General features: G+C 36.0%; 1 protein-coding gene across 2 annotated transcripts in view; it reads right to left on the bottom strand.

Annotated features, from left to right (window-relative positions):
• Window positions 1–96: 96 nt before the first annotated feature.
• The window catches only part of LOC109091259 (vacuolar protein sorting-associated protein 13A-like), a 43,572-nt gene continuing 22,320 nt past the window's right edge, over window positions 97–21,348 (bottom strand). Inside the window, exons 44-71 of one of the 2 annotated variants that reach the window (XM_042762744.1) lie at window positions 20,904–21,064; window positions 20,575–20,678; window positions 20,002–20,287; window positions 18,553–18,963; window positions 18,355–18,459; window positions 17,486–17,632; window positions 17,274–17,405; window positions 17,064–17,197; window positions 14,431–14,557; window positions 14,052–14,281; window positions 13,216–13,369; window positions 12,106–12,252; window positions 11,879–11,960; window positions 11,669–11,738; window positions 11,468–11,587; window positions 10,752–10,857; window positions 10,457–10,602; window positions 9,576–9,657; window positions 9,356–9,469; window positions 8,766–8,841; window positions 8,440–8,603; window positions 7,397–7,442; window positions 7,176–7,299; window positions 6,971–7,085; window positions 4,806–4,891; window positions 2,919–3,042; window positions 2,463–2,537; window positions 97–820 (exon numbers count right to left, since the gene is read on the bottom strand). In XM_042762744.1, coding sequence (XP_042618678.1) covers window positions 773–820; window positions 2,463–2,537; window positions 2,919–3,042; window positions 4,806–4,891; window positions 6,971–7,085; window positions 7,176–7,299; window positions 7,397–7,442; window positions 8,440–8,603; window positions 8,766–8,841; window positions 9,356–9,469; window positions 9,576–9,657; window positions 10,457–10,602; window positions 10,752–10,857; window positions 11,468–11,587; window positions 11,669–11,738; window positions 11,879–11,960; window positions 12,106–12,252; window positions 13,216–13,369; window positions 14,052–14,281; window positions 14,431–14,557; window positions 17,064–17,197; window positions 17,274–17,405; window positions 17,486–17,632; window positions 18,355–18,459; window positions 18,553–18,963; window positions 20,002–20,287; window positions 20,575–20,678; window positions 20,904–21,064 — 3,716 coding nt within the window. In that variant the 3' untranslated portion in view covers window positions 97–772. Of the gene's footprint in view, window positions 821–2,462; window positions 2,538–2,918; window positions 3,043–4,805; window positions 4,892–6,970; window positions 7,086–7,175; window positions 7,300–7,396; window positions 7,443–8,439; window positions 8,604–8,765; window positions 8,842–9,355; window positions 9,470–9,575; window positions 9,658–10,456; window positions 10,603–10,751; window positions 10,858–11,429; window positions 11,588–11,668; window positions 11,739–11,878; window positions 11,961–12,105; window positions 12,253–13,215; window positions 13,370–14,051; window positions 14,282–14,430; window positions 14,558–15,231; window positions 15,319–17,063; window positions 17,198–17,273; window positions 17,406–17,485; window positions 17,633–18,354; window positions 18,460–18,552; window positions 18,964–20,001; window positions 20,288–20,574; window positions 20,679–20,903; window positions 21,065–21,348 lie in introns of those variants that run through there. The other variant, XM_042762743.1, reaches the window with a different exon arrangement.

Genomic DNA, 21,348 nt, shown 5'->3' with positions numbered 1-21,348 from the left:
CCTAAAACAGTGACTAAACCGCTATTTTATTGGTTTACATAATTTACAAGTTTCCCAAGACACCTTGGTGACATCAGGATCAATAAATAGGGTCAGTTTTGATTTCATATCGACTTTAATTTCATTCATTAAGAAAATGGACAACATTAGCTTTACTGGAAAGCTACAAAATAAACAGTTGCATATTTGTCTTATGTTACAGTTCTTCAGTAATGTAGTGTGGCTACATAGAGACATCAAGCAGTCAAGAAGCCATTGAATGTTTACTGTTGAGTATGAAGACAAGCTATAGAATTAATTAGACATTGAGAAACAAAAACATAATTTCATGCAAAACCACATTAAAAAATATCCCTGCTCTCATGTAGATACAGTAAGAGATTCTCATTTTCAAACATTCCAGGTCATTTCCGTTTAAATGCGACACACATTCCTACATGTAAAGACAAAGAAAATACATACAGAATATTGGTCTTTATTAATTTGTATAAAATGACACCTTAATTTACACTTTAGTGTGGTTTTAGTTGAGACGTATTTCCAGTGGCTGAACTGTGAGGTCAGACAGTTTGTGGGGGGGAGGGGTTGGGGGTGTACAATATAATGCAAACTCAACACACAAACACACAGTCTAACAGTCATTACCAATGTGGTATTCAGTGTTTAGTGAATGACTGTTGCATTGTGGGTATAATGTGAAGTGGCACAGTGCAATAGCAGCATAAAGGCACACAGCTGATCGCAGGATCATTGCATGTCGCTTTAACTGTCCTTACTTCGGTAGAGTTTCCCTGGCATCCTCAAGTTTGGCAAGAACCCACTGAGAACGACAGAAACAGGTCATTAAAACGAATGCTTGGCTACAAACCTTTTATCTAAAAAAATCTTATATGTGGTAAACAAATCTTTTGTGATTAAACTCTTGTGTAGGAGTTTCTTTCTTCTTCAGAATGCAAAAGAATATATTTTGAAGAATGTTCATAACCAAAATGTTGCTGGTCCACATTGACTTCCATAGTATGGAAATAAAATACTGTTGAAGTCAATGGGGACCAACATCTTTTACTAACATTCTCTTAAATATTCTTTTGCGTTGAGAAGAAGAAAGAAACTCATACAGGTTTGGAACAACTTGAAGGTTAGTAAATGATGACAGAATTAGCATTTTTGGGTGAACTATCCCTTTGAAATGTTAAGAATATATACAAAAATTATCTTAAGTGTGTTCAAAATGTCTCCAGTTTCTGCAAAACATTGCATAAAAAAAGGCAGCGGCTATTTGCACTAAGTGTAAATAGCAATAGAGGCTATTTACACTAAGTGTAAATATTTACACTAAGTGAAAATAGCATATTTTCTTAGCGACAGATGCTATTTACACTTAAGTGCAAATAGCTATAGATTCTATTTACACCATGTTAAAATTTTACTACTTATTGCAAATAGTGACAATTATCTGCACCTCAGTATTGTAATACATTATAAAACAGTTTGCAGTATTAACTTATTGAGTGTAAATTGTCATTTTAGTTCAAATTATTAAATGGATGCCACCTTAATGGGACAATAAAGCCCTCCCTACACCCATCCTAACTCTACCCGATACTTTTTCAACTTTATGATCATATTCTTAATTTTCATTGAGAATAAATGCTTTTCTGATGTGATTTGAAATTTGTAAAGGGAGGAAAAGTTCGCCAAAAGGCGGATTCCAACCCAGGTCGATCGCGTCAAAATGAATACAGCACACGGTTTAACATTTGCGCCACCAAAGCTGATGACTGTCGGTTGTCTTTTGTAGTGTTGACTAGCAGAATCACACGTTGGTGGGTGGAGTACTATAAATATCTTTCGCCAACAAGGCGAGCTATTTGCACTTAGTGTAAATAGACACGCCGAAACACACACACACACACACACACACACACACACACACACACACACACACACACACACACACACACACACACACTTATACAAATTTTTTTTCCATTTAAAGCATGTCATTTTTTTTTTTTTGTATCCTCTTGTTAGATTCAGGTCAAATTTGACCCGTGGGTAATTCTTCTGGAGGTCAGTGAAGATTTGTGTTTTGTTGAAACCGTTTTCAATAAAACGCAAAAGTAAAATCATTGCCTTTGAAGTTTAAAGATCACATTAACCATATTGCAACTCTTGATTTTCTGTGCCCAAATTTAAAACCTCTTGAAAGCATAATTAAGACTTTCCTTGTATCATTTATAACAATTAAGACCGGTTCATACTAGTGATCCTCACTATGACTGGATTTCACCCTCAGTTTACCACAACCCCACAAGCATCATCGCCCTCTGTGCATAAATGACAAGAAGAATTCATCCAATTTCTGCCTAAACACTCATTGTGCTCCTTGTTACAAAAGGTTAAGATAACCGCTCATGAACCTACTTCCACTATTTGTTCAAAACGGTTTGCAACTGTACCTTTGCTAGTTCTGGAGTTTTGAAATTGATGATCTTCCCAAACTCTTTGGCATGAAACACTGATTTGACTCGTTCCTGTGAAAATCAAAACAAGATTTTTCATCACAATGAAATATCTCCTTGTTCAGGTTTAAACACGTCAGGCCATGATATTGTTAGTTTTAGTATTTTGTTTTTTTTAACCCTTCGTCTTCACCCATACAGCTTTGCTTACATCATTAGAAAATAAAAGTCCTTTCAGAAGTGGAGAAACTGTTAATCAAGTTTTACGGTTTGGTTTAGGGTTAGTACCTAGTTATTATAGTGTAAGTACATAATATATACATGTACAACAGGACTATAAAATAAAGTGCTAAACATAAACATTTAGAATAACTTGCACAATAAGACCAGTGACAAGTAAATAAAGCATTCAATTTAGATTACATACACATAAAACTCTTATGTATGATGTACCTTTGCTTCTATACGCAGTCTTCTGCCCTCCACGACTGCGGGCGTTTTGATAAACTCATCAAACAGATACTGCCACTCGCACGTCAGCTGCCCGAACGTGCCCTGAGTCACGAAAAATATCCCCCTGCAAGAGGAAAATCACACAGACACCAGCTGAAACGCTTCAATTCAATAAAAATGGCAGTAAATACTATAGCACATATGTAATGAATTACATGCAAAATTATCTAGTTCTTAGAAATTACATGCATTTTTATATTTCTGAAGGATTTTGCTATATTATCACTTTTTGCTCAAGTATTCCTCAAAAAAAAAAAAAAAAAAAAAAAAAACACACACAGGATTTGGTGCAATATGGGAAAAACATTATGTTCCTAAAGGCTGCAGTACCAAAATTTCTGCCCCGATTTACAGTCTGGATGAGTCGACAGATTTTCAGCTTCACCTTCCAACAAGTTTGATACTTTGATTCGATTTTAAAACACATTTTGTTTTCTTCGTCACATCTCTTAGGGAAAAGGTGCATGTTTCTGTGTGAGTTTGTTGTGTTCAGAACGACTTGAAAGTCTGTTACAGTTTATAACAGAGTATAATAGATAGATAGACAGACAGACAGACAGATAGATAGAAGTTTTATGTGCTTATGTTTAATTATTGTTTAATTATTGGTGGTAGGGATTTGTTGAGATTCCTCATCTTAAAGGGATACTCCACCCCAAAATGAAAATTGTGTCATTAATCACTTACCCCCATGTCGTTCCAAACCCATAAAAGCTCCGTTCGTCTTCGGAACAAGAAATAAGATATTTTGGATGAAAACCTGGATGCTTGAGACTGTCCCATAGACTGCCAAGTAAATAACAGTGTCAAGGTCCAGAAAAGGTATGAAAGTCGTCGTCAGAATACACCATCTGCCATCAGACGTGCAATCTGGGTTATATGAAGCAACAGGAACACTTTTTGTAAGTGAAGAAAACAAAAATAACGACTTTATTCAACAATTCCTTTGTCAACAGTCTCCTCCTCTGCCACAAGGATGCACTGTTTCTACATGTATTTAACTTTGATTTGAAAGAAAACAGCGCATGCTTGTGGTGCGGATGATACAGAAGAGCATACGCAGCATACAGTGATATGAAGAGACACAGAGGAGACTGTTGACAAAGGAATTATTGAATAAAGTTGTTATTTTTTTCTTTGCTTACAGAAAGTGTTCCCGTCGCTTCATATAACCCTGGTTGCATGTCTGATGGAAGATGGAGTATTCTGACGACGACTTTCATACTTTTCTGGACCTTGACACTGTTATTTATTTGGCAGTCTATGGGACAGTCACAAGCCTCCAGGTTTTCATCCAAAATATCTTAAATTGTGTTCTGAGGACAAATGGAGCTTTTACGGGTTTGTAACGACATGAGGGTAAATGATTAATGGCAAAATTTTAATTTTGGGGTGGAGTATCCCTTTAAGTATGAGCAATGCTTGCTTAAGTAATCACAAGTTTTTGATGAGTAAAATTATTTTCACTGAAACGGGCTTATTTTCATCAATCAGAATGAATACAACCCCATTTCAGTTCATAAGAAGCAAATAAACGTGTGCAAGCTATTTTTGAGTCCAATAATAGTTGTATTCAAATGTTTACACAGCTAAAATATTAAGATATACACCACCCCTTTAATCGGACTTTTACATGAAGGCTTTATAAGCAGATTATGATGATGCATGTAAACATAAATTCCTCGCCTAAAAGGTTTGAAGCAAAACAGCCGTGACATGCTTAATGCTATTGTACTAGTGTATGGTTAAAACCGAAATACCCCTTCATCTAAATGTGCTCATGTGACCTTGCCCATGCAAAATGAGGGGTTTATATAATTCACCTACCTTTTAGTGATCATCAGGAAATCTGATTCGTTCACCTTAGCATGAGCAAAGTATCTGTACTTGGCAAACCGTCCGTTTTCAATATTCTACAAACCAAATGGAGAAACCAATTAATACAATAAACACAATGCGGTGAACTTCTACGATCAAATCTGTTCTGGCCATCACATTCCTGAAATATGGACCTGAAAAACAGTGATGGAGGGAGCGTAAAGACACAAGGACTGATGAAAAGACCAACAGTGGCAGCAAAATGTAAAAATCATCTACGTCGCACTAGTTCCTTAAAATCAATTTAATGAATTGTGCAAGACTTTAGTTCTAAAGCACTTTCACGTCGCCTGTAGTTCTGACTGGTGTGTTTGAACGAGATCTGAATGCAAGAATGCAAATTTCCAAAATTTCCCTAGTAAAAACATTAGGGAAGAGAAGAATTGAATGCAAAACTTAAGCAAAGGTTTAGTCACGACGTTTTCTAAAGAGACTAAAGTCACAGTACACATCCCTGCTCCTGCATACCTTGTGTCTACAAATCAATGAAATGTGATGCATTGTGGGATTTAATGGGTGTGGAATGGGTTAATGATGAAAAAAAAACATGCACTTGGAAACAGACTTTATTCAGGAAAAATGACAGATGATGAGTTGGGACAAATCAGAAGGAATAAAATCAAAATAATTCCTAATCATAAAACAGCAATATTTAGATTTAAAATAGATTAACCACTTTATAACTAGACACTAAGTACACATAGTAAATTATTCTGCTTTTAGATGCAAGTTACACAATCAGACTAAACATTTAATTAAAAGCATTTAAAAGGACACATTTTCCTCATCCTCATGAGTGTCAGTGCTATTCATCTGAGAGAGGGTCGTTCTGCTCTGTGAACATGACAAGAGAGAAGAGCTGCAGTCAGTGAGTCAGGGCCAGTGCACGACTCCACAAACACTAATACTACCAATACTAGTACATCTTACACTACTGAGCTAATGTCTGCAACTCCTGAAGCCACAAGCTACACAAAACATCACAAAACATTGGTTAGGTCAATGACATAATTGGTAGTTTTACATAATGAATTACATAATAGTACTATGTGGACAACATACTGAATTGATTTGATTTTAATTTAAAGTTTGTTTTAGATTTTAGTTTACTGTTTTTATACCATTTATGAATAGAAATGTATAATACCACATACACATACACACACACACACACACACACACACACACACACACACACACATTAATTAAGTTTGAAATTTGAAGTTTTATAATATATATCCTATAGAATTTCTCTGCTCGAAACATCTCCTTCATATCTGATGACAATTTCAGACCAACGAAGCCCTTGTTTGGTTGCTGTTGTGTTTTGGATGCTACTAATCTAGTTTAACCAGTAAGACTTCCTTGAGTTGACCAGCTATGGTTTACTGGACTGCGATCTAGACAAAGATGAAACCAGCAGAAACCAGCCTGGACAAGCATGAAGATTCATGTTGGTCTAAACTGGTTGTTTAATGAAAACAGTGAGTGTTTAAGATAATGGCATAGAATTCAGGAGCAAGAAACAACCACAAGTAAATCAGAAATATATGTATAATATGTAGTGTATGTATGCATGTATCTGGGTAGCTGACATGGATATATTACAAAGATTGCATTTTTAATTTTACGTTTTCAAAGTTTTTTTTTTTTATGTTTAATTTATGATTTAATCAGCAACAATGCATTAAATTGATCAAAACGTGACAGTAAAGACATTTCTGAAGAATCATGTGACACTGAAGACTGGAGTAATGATGCTAAAAATTCATTCAACTTGTGTCGCAGGAATGAATTACATCTTAAAATATTTTCAAGTAGAAAACAGTTCTTTCAAACTGTAATAATATTTCACAATATTGCAGTTTTTACTGTATTTTTGATCACATAAATGCAGCTTTGGTGAGACTCATGACCCCAAACATTTGAACGGTTGTGTATCTGTGTATTTTAAAGTAAACTGTAGGAGACTGTTGTCACTGCTCAGGATGTCATGTCAGCTACTCCATGGCCTATGTTCATGCCCATTCCTATTATTTGTCTTTAAAACATTTTAACGCCATTATCTTGAACACCAGGAGTGTGATGGCAGGAAGTGAAGTGTCATGCATCACCTGCAGCATCTGGCTGCCTATGCCCTCTCTCTCCTTATACGGCCGGATGACTCCATCCTCATGGATGAAACGAGGAGGACGCAAACTCTCCACATTCTGAGACGTCTCCGCAGCTCTGCATTCAGATCAGGCCAAAAAAATCTCTTACAATCAGAGAATAACAAAGACTCTTTCCCAAACAATGCACACAGAGATATTCAGAGACCTTCTGATGCCTTGGAAGGTGCTGCTGGCCATGTCAATGATGCCCCCTGTTGGTCTGGTCAGAACTCCAACCAAACCTTTGCCCATACCCTTAAAGAAACCCGCCGCTCCTTCCTTCTGAGCTCCTACAGCAACACACACACTCAAGACATGTCTATAACACTGAACACACAAGTAAGCTGGATTTTCAACACTGAAATGTCAGATGATCAGTGGTTGTACCTTTAATGGGTTTAGTCACAATGCCGGTGATGCCGCTCACAAACCCCTGTGTGATATGGAGAAAAGGTCATATTAACAGACTGACTTCCAACAAAAAAAGAATTAAAAATCTACTCTACTGAATGCAAAATATAGATTGTAGACTTATTTTATTAATTACATGATATGCTGATCAATTAACTAACAATTAACTGAATTAACCATAAGTAATTGTGTTATTAAGAAATTAATGTGGCAGAAGAGTAAAGCAATGAATAGACATTACAAAAAGTGGCTTTTTTATATTTTATATATATATATATATATATATATATATATATATAATATATATATATATATATATATATATATATATATATATAAAATAATATAATATAAATATATATACACTTTTTTTTTTGGCAGCATTTAATTGCTCCAATGGTGGGAAAATATATGCAAGCATGATACATTTTTTTCTGTTGTTAAAATAAAAGAAAATATTTTTTATTTAAACAAAATAAAAAAAATCTTACTTAAAAATACTTGTTTTTGTAGCTGCATGTTACAGTATGAGACCATAAACTGACACCAGAGAACCGTGAACATGCGAATGTGTTGTTAACTTACTGAAATCTCAAATATAGAACAGTTCTGGAACAATTCTGTCATCATTTACTCCATTTCGTGTCATATCAAATCAGAATTACATCTTTTCTTCTATGCATCATAAAAGAAGATATTCTGAAGAATGTTGGTAACCAAACAGTTTCGGTTCCCATTTACTTATAGGAACTTATGACTTACTTATGACTTTCAAATCCAGTGGAAGTCAACGGGAAACGAAATGCTTTAGTCACCAAAAATCTTTAAAATATCTTCATTTATGATGCACAGGAAACAGAAAGTCATACAGATTTGGAACAACATGAGGGTGAGTAAATGATGACAGAATATTCATTTTTGGATGAGCTATCACTTTAAAATATACTTAAAAAAGTTAGTGATGAGTGATTTGGGATATAGCTTAAAACGTTTCTGTCTGCTGTGTTTTGTAAACTCACAGAGACGAGTCCCTTCCCTCCTCGTGACAGGCCTTCTCTCAGACCGCTGGGCTGCTTGTTCATGGCCTCGCGTCTCTTCTGCTGATACTCCTCATCCATGGTCATGGCGGCCACACCTTTAGCCATCGCTCCCGTGATCCGAGACGCCGCTCCGGCCAAACCGCCTGAGACGACAAGAGATGGATGGGTCAGAATTTGAGCTGTTTATACTTGATATAAGCCTCATGTGACATCTTTTGATTGGATTTTAAGAGGAGAGTTCACAACTGCATAGATCACTCACAACATTAGTGTATTACAGAATATAGCAAAAAGAGAGTACATACCCACAGCACCGCCAACCAGAGCCTTCACACCGAGTGCCATGCCTTCCACAAACTCCTCTGGTCCCTGTATGGCACCCTGACAAACAAACGTTCAGTGTAAAAGATACTATTATTTTTTTTTTGTTTTTTTTTTTTGTTTTGTATTTAATTTTAAAAATGTAAATTTTTCATATCTGATTTTGTTTATATTTTCTGTTTTTATTGCAATTTAAGTTAAAGTTTTTTTTTGTTGTGTTTTTGTTATTTTAATTAGTTTTTTTTATGTCTATATATTTTTTGATTATTAATCTGTATTTAAATTTTAGTTACTAAATGAAATTGAGAAATTATGTTTTGTCAGCTTGCTTATATAAAAAAAAAAAAAAAAAAAAAAAAACAATATTATGTACCTAACATGTTTTTTTTAATGGTTTTAATTTTAGTTAACTATAATGACATTAACATTACAGTAAATTATAGTAAATAATTATAAATAGCTGTTTAATAAAAGAAAAAATCATGTGTGTTTGTAACTAATTTAATTGTCTGTCAGTTTAGAAGACTGCAAATTTTGCATCTTATCAATCCTCTCAAAAGAGCTGAAGTTTCACCTGATAAGGCTCATAAAAGAAGGCCTCGACGCCTTGAGACAGACCACGGATCAGTCCAAAAGGATTCCCGAGGACATCTAAACCCAAAACCAGAACATACATCTGCTTGATAGCCTGAAACAAACAAGACACAAGCACAGACAGATTAAAGTCGTGATGTATATGCATAAAACACACTGAAATCAGCAGTAGTTGGGGAATGTTAAAGGTGAAAGGTCACCTGTTTGGAATAATGGCGGACGACCTCCGACTGCAGCTGCTGAGTGGTGCGGAACTGGTACCTCAGCTCACAAAACGCAAGTCTGGAGAAAGACAGGACGCAAATGTAAAAGCTCATAAAAAAAGATATACAGCTCAAAAAAAAAAACTTCAAATTACTCAAAATAACATGCACATACTCATAATCCTTGGCAATTAAGTGAAATTACTGAAAGCATTAAAATTACTAGGTGGAAATAAAAACTATAACTAAAACAACAAAGTAATACTAAATTCAAATACAAAAAAAAAACTAAATAGTAACATTTAAAAAAAATTATTATAATAAAAAAAAAAAAAAAAAAATGACAAAAGCACCAAAATTGCTAAAAACTAAAATGCAAACTGAAAATATAAAAATTAATTCACATGTCTCTCGAATGTTGACGTGTGTATGTGTGTGTTTTTTTCTTATTCAATAAAAAGTTATTGTATATAAAAAAAAAAATAAAAAATTTTTTTATTTGTGAAAACAATAAAAAGTTATTGTATATAAAAAAAAAAATAAAAAAATATATAAAAAAGTATAATAGTAAATAAATAGTGCTTGGATACAATAAACATATATAATATAATGCTTGTTTAATAATGAATCCTCATTGTATATGCATAGTTTTGCTCCCTTCACCAGCATTTCTAGCTTGTTTTGGTCTTTCCACTAGTGGGCAGTGTGACAGCAGAAACACTGAAGTGAAGAGTGTGTTTTGTGGAGTTGACAGCATCTGACCACATGTGAAATCCAGAAGCACTTAAAGTGTGAGGTGAGGGTTTGTCTGGGCGGACTGGAATGAGGAACTACAGGGATTTACGGCCGCAGTGAGAATGAGTAGTGAGTGTAAGTACTTGAAGAGGACGTCCTGAGCGTCAGTGAGTGTTGCTCCAATACTCTTCAGCAGGAGGTTGAGAGACTGAACGAGAATGACCCCTGTCTCGCGCTCTATCTTATTCCCGTCTTCACCACCGGAGCTCAGAGAGAAACTCAAGTGAAGCTGCCATACAAAAACACTTACACTCAACACTGTACACTCAAAATGTGGCTTTTTGTCTTCAGTAAGCAAAGTTTGGCATCAGTATTGAATGTCTATTTCTGTGTGGTCTGTGGTCACAGTGGATTGGACAGCAGGTTTCGGTAACTGACCTTTATGGGAGAGATGTGGAAGTATTCGTAAAGGCTGATGGGGGACGTGTCTGTGGCTGAACTATAAAACAAACCACCACACACATCCAACAACAGATCAAATACACTACTGCACACAAGTTTGGGGTCTTTACGAGTTTAAGTCTCTAATGCTCACCCAGCCAAAGTGTTTAAGTCTCTAATGCTCACCCAGGTTGCATACATTAAATCAAAAAAACATCAAAAACATTAAAATTTCTCACCAACAAAAAAAGCATTAAAAACAGAAAAAACATTAAAAACAGGAACATTTACTGGAATTAATATATAAAATAAAAATAAAAAAAAACAAAAATAAAAAGGAACATTATAAATTCATAACAAATTCATATAAACAAAGAAAAAAAGAATATATCACTGCTTTATAAGTACTAATAAACAGAGAATAAACTGATATAATGCATGCTAATAAGCAACTAGTTATAAGTGAGAATTGGTTCCTAAATTAATGTGTTACCAAGTATTTATTTCTTTAAAAAAATCTTTCAGACCCCAAATTCTGAGTGGCAGTGTATATAATATGAAATATAATCAAAAAGAGTGTGAATGAAGTAGAGGTAAAAGTCTATTGTAAATATATTGTTTAGTACTGAAAAGTATCAACAGAGTGTGGAGTTGCTGCTCAAACAGAACCTAACAGGTGGCTGTGTAGAGCTTTGTGCTGTAGACAGTGTTACTGTACCTGCTGTTCTGACGTGACAGCACTGGCGTGCTCAGCAGTGAGGAGCTCAAGTAAGGCATACAGGAACCCAAGATCTATCCGCAGGTCCATCTCCTGAATCAGCACTTTAAAATACCTGGGAAGCAGAAATGAAGCATGTTTTGCAGTTTGAGAGCAAGAGATTGAATGAAAGAAATTGTATGAGGAGGAAACTTACTTGATGCGCAGAATGTCAGAGTGTCCGGCTACTCTGGTGATGATGCTGACATCAGCGAGCGGTTTCGGCTCTTTAATAAAATTTTTTTTTTAAATGCAATAAACTTTACCATAACAATGCCAGATTTGTTAGACACAAAGAAACGGGCAGGAGATAAAATAAATAAATACATAAATGATTCTGCATTGGTCTTTGAGTGGATCGACTGACCTGAGTCCATGCTGACTGATTTGGGTGGTTTGACGGGGTAGAAGACGAATGGGAAGATGGCTCCAGGCAACTGATTTTGGATCTGAGGTGTAACCAGAGGCATTTCATGTTCACTGACTATAATAAATGCATCACAATCGTTGAATAGTTCTGATCTAGGCTCGTTTATAACTCATATTTTTATTGTGTGTCTAAAGCTGGATTGCTTTATTAGGAGTGAAACAGACCTGAATCCTGTTGATCTGGACTCTGTAGGTTTTTTGGCGGGCGGAGACACTGTACTCCACCTTTAGTGCTGGCAGGAAGTTCCTCCTGAGCGGAGCATCAAAGGGCTGCATTATCCTCATGTCCACCCCATTAGCAGCAAACAACACCTGATGAACATTCAGTACAGCCAGAGATGGATTAAAACAAGAATGACCATCTGTCTTTGTTGCAGCCCAAGTTATTCAATAACTCAGCAGTGGGATATAATGTTGTTACAAAACAATATTTAATTTAAAGATAGTGAATAACATGTATAACAACAATTTAAGCAAAATGTAATATTTATAAATAATTTTAACATGAATTAGCCTACAAAAAAATCATTTCAACTTTGTAAAAAATAAATAACTGTATACTTCTCATAGCAACTTCCTGATTCTCTAATCAATCATATAATATTTTTCACAAACATGTATGAGATCTAAACTCTAATTCTAAATCCTGCTTCCAGAACTTATCAGCCAAACAGAAAAACGTTAAGAATTAAAGCATGCCATATAGCAGGAAACACATTTCAGCCCTGGTGATATATTGGTTGACAACCAAAAAGGATCCAATCATAAACCTGGTCATTTCCATGTAGAAGCCTTAAAGGTGCAGTAGCAAAAACACTGTTTAAGGGTTACTCCACCCCAAACTGAAAAGTTTGTCATTAATCACTTACCCACATGTTGTACCAAACCCATAAAAGCTTTGTTTGTCTTCGGAACTGCCAGTACTGACTTATTTGTATATTTATTGTACATTTGTAACATATTTTAGACACTTTATATCCTGTACTGCTTATTGCACTTCTGGTTAGATGCTAACTGCATTTCGTTGCCTTGTACCTTACATGTGCAATGACAATAAAGTTGAATCTAATCTAATGTAATCTTTTCATACTTTCCTGGACCTTGACAGTGTTACTTACTTGGCGGTCTATGGGACAGTCTCAAGCCTCCAGGTTTTCATCCAAAATATCTTAAATTGTGTTCCGAAGACGAACAAAGCTTTTACGGGTTTGGAACGACATGGGGATAAGTGATTAATGACAAAAGGGCTGTAAATTGGTTCCTGTGAGCACTAACCTGGTAGTTGTTCTCAAGGTCAATGATGATGCTGTCCACTGGCCCGCTCTCCATATATTCTCTGTAGCGCTGCTCCAACATCGCAGTCTCTTTAACACTCAAAACCTTCCATCGGCTGCGCTTCTTAGGCTTGGTTTCCCACACCACATCAGAACTGACCGACACATAAATTATATTAATTTGATCTATTTCAATAAGCAAAATATCTTCTGGGTTGATGTGGAAGCTAATATAGTTATCGTTATAGTCATCGTTGTTTTAAAAGGGCCTTAACGGGGACATAGGATACCCATTTTTCACAAGCTGATATGATTCTTTAGCATCATCATGCAATGTCTGTAACATTGGTTAAAATTCCTCAATGGTCATGTAAAACACTACATTTTTACCTGGTCAAAAACAGCTTTTCACAGCGACCTGTTTCGGTGCATGTCTCTTTAAATGATAATGAGCTCTGCTCACCCTGCTCTTTTTGTGTATTTGGTGGCGCATTACCAACAATAACAAAACAAACTGGCTGAGGGTGGAGATATGCTAATACAGGACAGTTTGTCAGTGGTAGCGGGCGGGGCCTGAGCAGTATGATGTCATACAGCTCAGAAAATGGCTTGATGATTGAGAAGGTTTAGGTTTTTTGGGGATTTAAAAAAAAAAAAAAAAAGTGCATGGATTTTTATCATTGAAGGGTGGTTGTGTTCAGACACTGCTGAGACACATTAATATACACACACTACGTAAAAGTGAACTTTGCATCTGATGCCCCTTTAACAATAGGTACAGATAACCATCAACACTTTTTTGTGTCAGACGTATGCCAACACGACACCCAGCAGTACCTGGTGATGCCAACGAAGGCCACTTCATGGCTGCTGGAGTTGTTGACCAGTGAGATGCCCATGTTCTGTAACGAGATGCAGGTTTCCTGTTCAGCCAGCTCCATTTTCTCACTATCGCAAATCTTCTTGAAGACACAATGCTCAGTGGTGAAAAGCGCCACACGTTGGAGGCCTTCATAAAATGAGACGACAAAGAATTTTCCCTCCTTGTTCACATCCAACAACTGGTCCTACAGAACAAATGAAAACAGGGACCCAGACAGGAATTCAGTTTCACATCTTCAGTGAAGAGTGAGATTAAGTCCATAAAGTTTGGTTTAGTATATAAATGAATGTGATTAATCACAATCAATTATCAAACCTGGTTTTTATTTCTCACCTCTTCGCTCTTGAGCTCTCCTTTGTACTTGCCCCACTTCCAGCTCAGTATTCTTGAGCCGGTCGGTTCGGCCCAGGTGTAGTACACCGCCTGACCTGGAGCCAGCTCATCCATTTCTGCCTGAGAGCTGCCAGAATCAAACCATTAGTTGACCTGATCATTTTATGTTTGTTCAGACTATATAAAAGTGAGACACTTTAACAAGTTACACTTTATAGTTTGAGAGAAAGTTGAAATCATGACGTCAATGCAGCCACAGCAGGCATAAAACACATCATATAGAAACAGAAATATCAGACCCATAGTGTTAACAAAACAATATCTGAGAATAATTTACACTTGATAAAGAGCACAGACAGTTAATTTCCCTTTAACAGCAGCCAAAGTCACAATAACCAAGTGTCCAATGAGAGAAAAAAATAATAATTCATGCTCCGTATCTTATTAGAAGCCGGAGCTCTACTGACACACAAGAGAATACAGTTCATTTGTTAGGAAGCGGAAATGAAGGCAGCTGTAATCTCAGAATCAGGAAGCAAGTAAGTTCATTTCGGTTTTCTTATCCACTAGGCACAAAACACCTGACGGGTTGTAAAATCATCATCAGGAAGAAAGTGATTCACTTCAGACTGCAACCTTTCACGCTGTGGAAGGAAAAAGAGTTAAAGAAGACAACTGTACTGTGCTCCCTTTACCAGACTGTTAAATCCCATGTTAGCTTGCAAGGAAAAGAAAGAACTACTGTTACATGCATCTCAAACAACATCACTTTGTCTGTCAGAGTGCTGTGAAAGAGTGTACCAGAAGGATTCAGTCTCTCCACAAAATGATAAAGAGACATCCACTCTCTCATCCTGAAGCCAAGTCGAAGATTTCCGCTTACTGGTGCTACAGTAACGAAAAAAAACAACAACAAAAATGCAACAAAATAAAACAAAACATTTTAGGAACGCAAATACCAAAAAGCGTACAAAAATAAAATAAAATAAATAAATAAATAATAAGTGAATGCTAAAAGAGCAAAGATTCTTTCATTTTTCACTGCATTAACTATACATTCACAAAAGTAGGCAAAAAAAATAAATAAAAAAAATTCCGGTTTACTGGACACTCCCATCTATGAACTGCAATTCCATTTGCATTAAAGGGTTAGTATTAGCCTGGGAAAAATGAAAAATTATGTCATTTGCTGTAATGACTCACCCTCATGTCATTCCAAACCCGTAAGACCTCCGTTCAAAAAGGAACGGAAAATACAGTTAAAATAATATTAAGATATTTTAATCAGATTCAATTTAGTCCGAGAGCTTTTTTTTTACTCCATATGAGAATGTATGTACGGGTATACTGTCCATGTCCAGACAGGTAATAAAAACATCATCAAAGTAGTTCCATGTGACATCAGAGAGTCCGTTAGAATTTATTGAAGCATCAAAAATACAACAACTGATGGACCCCATTTTGACTTCCTAGTAGTAAAAAAAAATAAAAAGTCAATGACGACTTGATTCAGCATTTTTAAAATACCTCTTCCGGGTCTGTTGTGAGCGCGTTCACAACACTGCAGTGAAGAAAATGACTGACGTGTTCATTTTTGGGTGTTTCCTTGGGCGCACCAGAGAACACGTCAAACAGAAGTCGTACGTCAACAGTTTGAGCAGCAGCTCGCGCTCACAACAGAGCCCGGAAGAGAAGAAAATGCTGAATCAAGTCGTCATTTTGAGCATTTTGCGCAGCAAAATGTATTTTTGATGCTTCAATAAATTCTAACGGACCCTCTGATGTCACACGGAACAGAGACTACTTTGAAGATGTTTTTATTACCTTTCTGAAAGACGTGGACAGTATACCGTACATACATTCTCAATGGCGGGGGCAGAAAGCTCTCGGACTAAATCTAAAATATCTTATACTGTGTTCGCGAAGATGAATCGGAGGTTAAACGCTCACGGGTTTGGAACGACATGAGGGTGAGTCATTAATGACATACTTTTCATTTTGGCGTGTTCTACTTGGCTGAACTAACCCTTTAACATGATTGTCAGATGAACAAAGAAAACCAAAAATGTTGCAATTAAAAAATATTATATTATATTATATTATTAATTTGAATCCTCTTTATGGCTCAATTATAAGGACTTTTGATAACGATTTCCTAAAGAAATGCAAAATTAAATTTAACACAAAACACAAAATACCACAAAACAAAACAAAAAAAGAAATGCTATGTTATTTTTAGCACAAAATTTTACCTACCAGAAAACAATTAAAAGAAATCATTTACAAGGTTAATTTGAAATTACAGACAGAAATGATATAAATATGATTAACTATCGCAAAACATATTGTAAATTTCCACCAAATCCATCCCCATATTACACAGCTAGATAACAATACTTTGACACATTTAATTCAGAAAATACACAGCTATAATGTTCAACTCAATCAAAACCAAATGTTTGGCAAGCATATAAACACATAAAGCTCATGATTGACAGGGTCAAAGACAGTCCCGTCTACTGGCCCAGGACCACCGGAGAGTCCTTACTGCGGTCTCTCATTGTGTCCTTTAAACTCTGGTATATTTTGCACTTTGACCTCGCACAATCACATCATGCGTTTGTCATTCTCACCTCTGGTGGAACTGTAGCGTCACGTCTTTAGTGTGGTTGATGAGGAGGAATGGAGCGGCGCCATCGTAGTAGTTAGAGAACCGGATGACGGCAGAATGTTCTGTCAGATTCACATCCACAATAACACCACCCAACTACACACAAGAGGAAACAAGAACAGGGATAAATCGAGGGAGAGCGTGCTTGTGTATCTCTCAGTTGGTCACTCACGGTTTTGTCCAGGTGCAGCAGGAGGCAGTTCTCTGGCTGGTGGAAGTCAAACGGCTGTGGCGATGATTGGCAGCCCTCCACTTTGACTCGGAGTGTCTTTGAGTCTCTTTCTGGCCAGAATGGAACCGCAACCTAAGCAGCAGATGGTAAATCTCAAAATTCAGAGAATCATATTAACATTTCATCTTGTACAGTGAGTTATATTTCCAGACCTCTCCGGGTCGGGCCTCTGTCCACTGATCCAGACCTTCCTCACAGACTCGGATGATGTGCTTGGTTCTGTTCACCAGCATGTAGAAGGGCAGGAACGTCACCAACCGTGTCAAACTGAAGCTGCTTGCATCTATCTTCACTCCCACCTAACATCAAACCAAACATTACGATACAAATATTCAATTAAAGTCAACGTGGCATTTGAACCTCATTTTAATTTTGTAATGATATATTTCTGAGTGAACTGAGTATATTCAATATGAAAACATTTATTGAAGAAAAAAAAGGTAAATTATTAGTGTCTTTTTATTCATTTTTGCTTTTATTATATTTAGGCAGAATTATTTCAGATTTAGTTATAGTAATTTTATTAGTTCAACTTAAACATTTGAAAGCCCCCCCCCCATCTAATACTTAAATTTTATATTATTTCAGCTTTATTTCAATAAACAAAAATTATTTTTAGTAGTTTTGGTCTATTTAACAATAATTCAGTTTGTTTCTGATTCTATATTTTGTTTCTCTTTAAAAAAAAAATAAATAAATAAATAATTAACATTTTTCAGGTTAATACCAACACATTTTAGAGGAAATAAACAAATCAAATTTGAAAAAAACAAAAAAAAAAACAAAATAAAAAATAGATTGCCTCTTTTAACCAAAAGACACAGATTCCATTCCTATAGATCTCATACAGAATGTTGTACATTTCTCCCGTTAACTTCTTAAAAAGTGGTCCATTTCCTCTATAAACTGTCTTTGGGGAAAACGTGTACCAATAGGATAATAAAAAATAAAGTATTAAGAAAGAAAACAAAGTCAATTTTGATGTATTCAAATCTGATGGTTGTAATGAAAGAACTTTCACCATGAAATCCTTCTGTCCCCCTTTGCATTTGACATCACCGTAACTCCCAACAGTGTCGATGGAGAAATCATCTGATAATTCACTTTCTGAGATCATCAAGCGAATCTGTAAACAATACAGAGACAGACGGAGAAGTCAGACACTTGATCGATAAAACAGCTGAATGTTTCCTACATGCTTGATGACATTATTCCAAACCTTGTTGTTCTGCAGAAAGTTGCATGGCTTGAAAGAGAAGAGGAGGGGCATGTCGTAATCCTTCTGGTGTTTGTGATGAACATCATCTGCCTTGTACTGCAACAGTCTGCCTGTCTTATTCACCATCCAGTACGGGGAGTGGATGGCCACCACCAGCTGACCCTCCTCCTTCTTAACATGGACAGCGATGTTTAGCTCCGGCCTCTCCTCCGTCTCCTCGTCCTCTCCCAGGGAGCGGAATCTGATGAAGCTGATCTCGTCAGCGTCGCTGCAGAGACTGTACTTGGACTCCCAGTCCTGCTGCAGGTATCCCAGCAGCTTCAGCTCCAGAGTGGAGAAATCCATGATCGCCGTGTGGATCTGGGAGGAGTGGCCCGCTTTCAGTAAGGAAGAGGGGAAGTCTCCATTGCCCTGTAAAATATGCAACTATAAATTTAATATTGGTTACTTACCTAAAAGTAATCTTTTTTTATAGAAATTCCAATCTATTCCAAAAAACTCCAAGCAGACTTTGACTTGGGTGGAATTTCCAACAGCAGCTGTTTCATAATAATAGACAGCGGTACAATGTATCCCCGGTCCACAAATCCAGCTTTTTAAAAAAGTAAATACTATCACTATCATTCTTTTTTGATCATTAGCTTTCATACTTGGAACTAAGATAAAATAAAAAAAAAGAATGATCAATTTCATTATTTTAGTGTGTATACGTCATGTTTATATTTAAACAACGTAGATGGATTTTTATATTTTTGAGTTAAGTGCCTTTCAAAATAATCTTTCATTTAAAAAAAATTATAATAATTTGTTGAATATTCATTAAAATTATCAGGTGATTATAAATACTCGGGGTGCACTTATATTAAAATGTGTGTTCAATACCGATAAGCCCGATTTTTCTGATTCATTTTATGGCTGTTAACCGATAAACTTCATTATTGAAATTATATACCATTTTGTATTAATCAATAAATAATAAGAATACTTGCATCTAAAATTAAAAACTTAATTTTTTCAATAAAATTAAATACTTAATTTTTTGTTCATTTTATTTCATTACTTTGATGTAAATGTCATTTTATAATTAAAACAATGTCCAGATGTGCTCCAGATGTGCCTTATGTGTGTGTGTGTGTGTGTGTGTGTGTATGTGTTACTACTGATAACTAGTAAATTTAGGCATTACAACATTATAATGTACAGTATGAGAATTTTATTTAATTTGAGATTTGTTATTTTTAAAGATGAACTTTCATGAGATGACTGCAAAATTAATATAAAATGTTAAATTAGGGGAAATGCGCATGCACAGATAATAAATATCCAGTATCTGCCAATTTGTAGGTAATACAAAGCAAGACGGATAAATGAAATCTCCATAATTATTATAAAAGACCACAACCACAACATATCTGACGCAGTAGAGAGGGACTGCAAGGCCTCTTGCACCTTTATCTTGAAGGTGATGGGGTACGGCAGGAGGTTGCGGAGGAGAACGGTGGGCCACAGGTGCAGAATGATGGGCTTGTCATACTCCTCCTCAGTGCTGTGTGACATCAGAGTGTCTGGAACAGGAACCATGTTGACCTTCAGCATCCGAGCGCTGTCTTCATGATGATGGCAGGTTTTCACCAGACACTCTCCGGGCTTCTGATTCACCTCAGTGTAAGCGAAACCCTCGGAGCGGTCGTACTGCTCCTCACCTTCAGTTACAGGCTGCAAGCTCAGTTCAGCTCTGGAAAAAAAAATAAACTGACCAATAAATAATTGAAAATGGCAGAATGAAAAAAAATGGTTCAGGTTCAACACAATTTATAATATAATTAATATTTTAGCATTTTTTCATCCTCTATTTCAGACTGTGACAAGCAATTATTATTATTTTAACTTATTTAAAGTTATGTTCTCTGGTAAATTTTTCCTGAACAACTAGACAAACTACAGATGTAGAAAGAGTTTTTCAGAGTGTGTTTGTGAAAGTGGAGAGTTAGACCGAGCTGACCGTCCTGTGCTGTAACTGACCTGTAGGACCCCAGAGGCACACAGAACTCCTCTGAAGGCAGAGAGATGCCCAGACACTCAGATCCCTCATAAACACGAAACGCCACCGAAAAGTGATTGATAATCTAGAAAATCAATACAAAACAATAACAGCGTCAACAACAAATCTGTAAACAATAAAATAAAACATCCATTTAATAAGTGCTGTAAATAATTTCAATGTTTTTTACAGCTATTAATACAAGTATATTACAGAATCCTCTCTCAAAAGCAGTGTAAAAATGTGTGTAGGCTTAATGAGGAGTCATTTTCAAAGGGAAGGGTCTGCTGTAGATTTTCAATAAATCCACCTGGAAAGGAGAGCGGATCTTGACATATTTGCTTCCCTCGATGGTGTAAATCTGACAGACAAAGAAGCGAGTGACACCAGAGTCATGGTGCATGACGCTGTGCATGTCCCGTCCTGTTTTGATTAGTGGGATTACACTTGCACTAGTGTGGCCAACTGGAGCTGGAGAAGAGGAAAAAGAAAAAAAAAAGAAGAAAATCTAGTTTTTGTCACAATTAAGCAGAACGAAACTATAACATTTTGGATTTTCATTACATATTTTAAAACCACTGTATCTCTTTTAATTAAAAGTTTATTTTTGTGTTCATTTCAAATTCAGATAACAGAAATAATGTGGTTTTAATTATTTAATTTACCTTAAATTATTATTATAATTTTTTTTATTTTAACCTGACCCGACCTGGCAGAAAATGGCAGTATCGGAGCCGATACCGATACCGATACCG

This window comes from Cyprinus carpio, chromosome A8 (assembly GCF_018340385.1).
Source record: "Cyprinus carpio isolate SPL01 chromosome A8, ASM1834038v1, whole genome shotgun sequence".
In the NCBI taxonomy this organism is placed as follows: Eukaryota; Metazoa; Chordata; class Actinopteri; order Cypriniformes; family Cyprinidae; genus Cyprinus; species Cyprinus carpio.
Note: the sequence above shows the minus strand (reverse complement) of the source record. Positions and strands in the feature narration are given on the sequence as shown.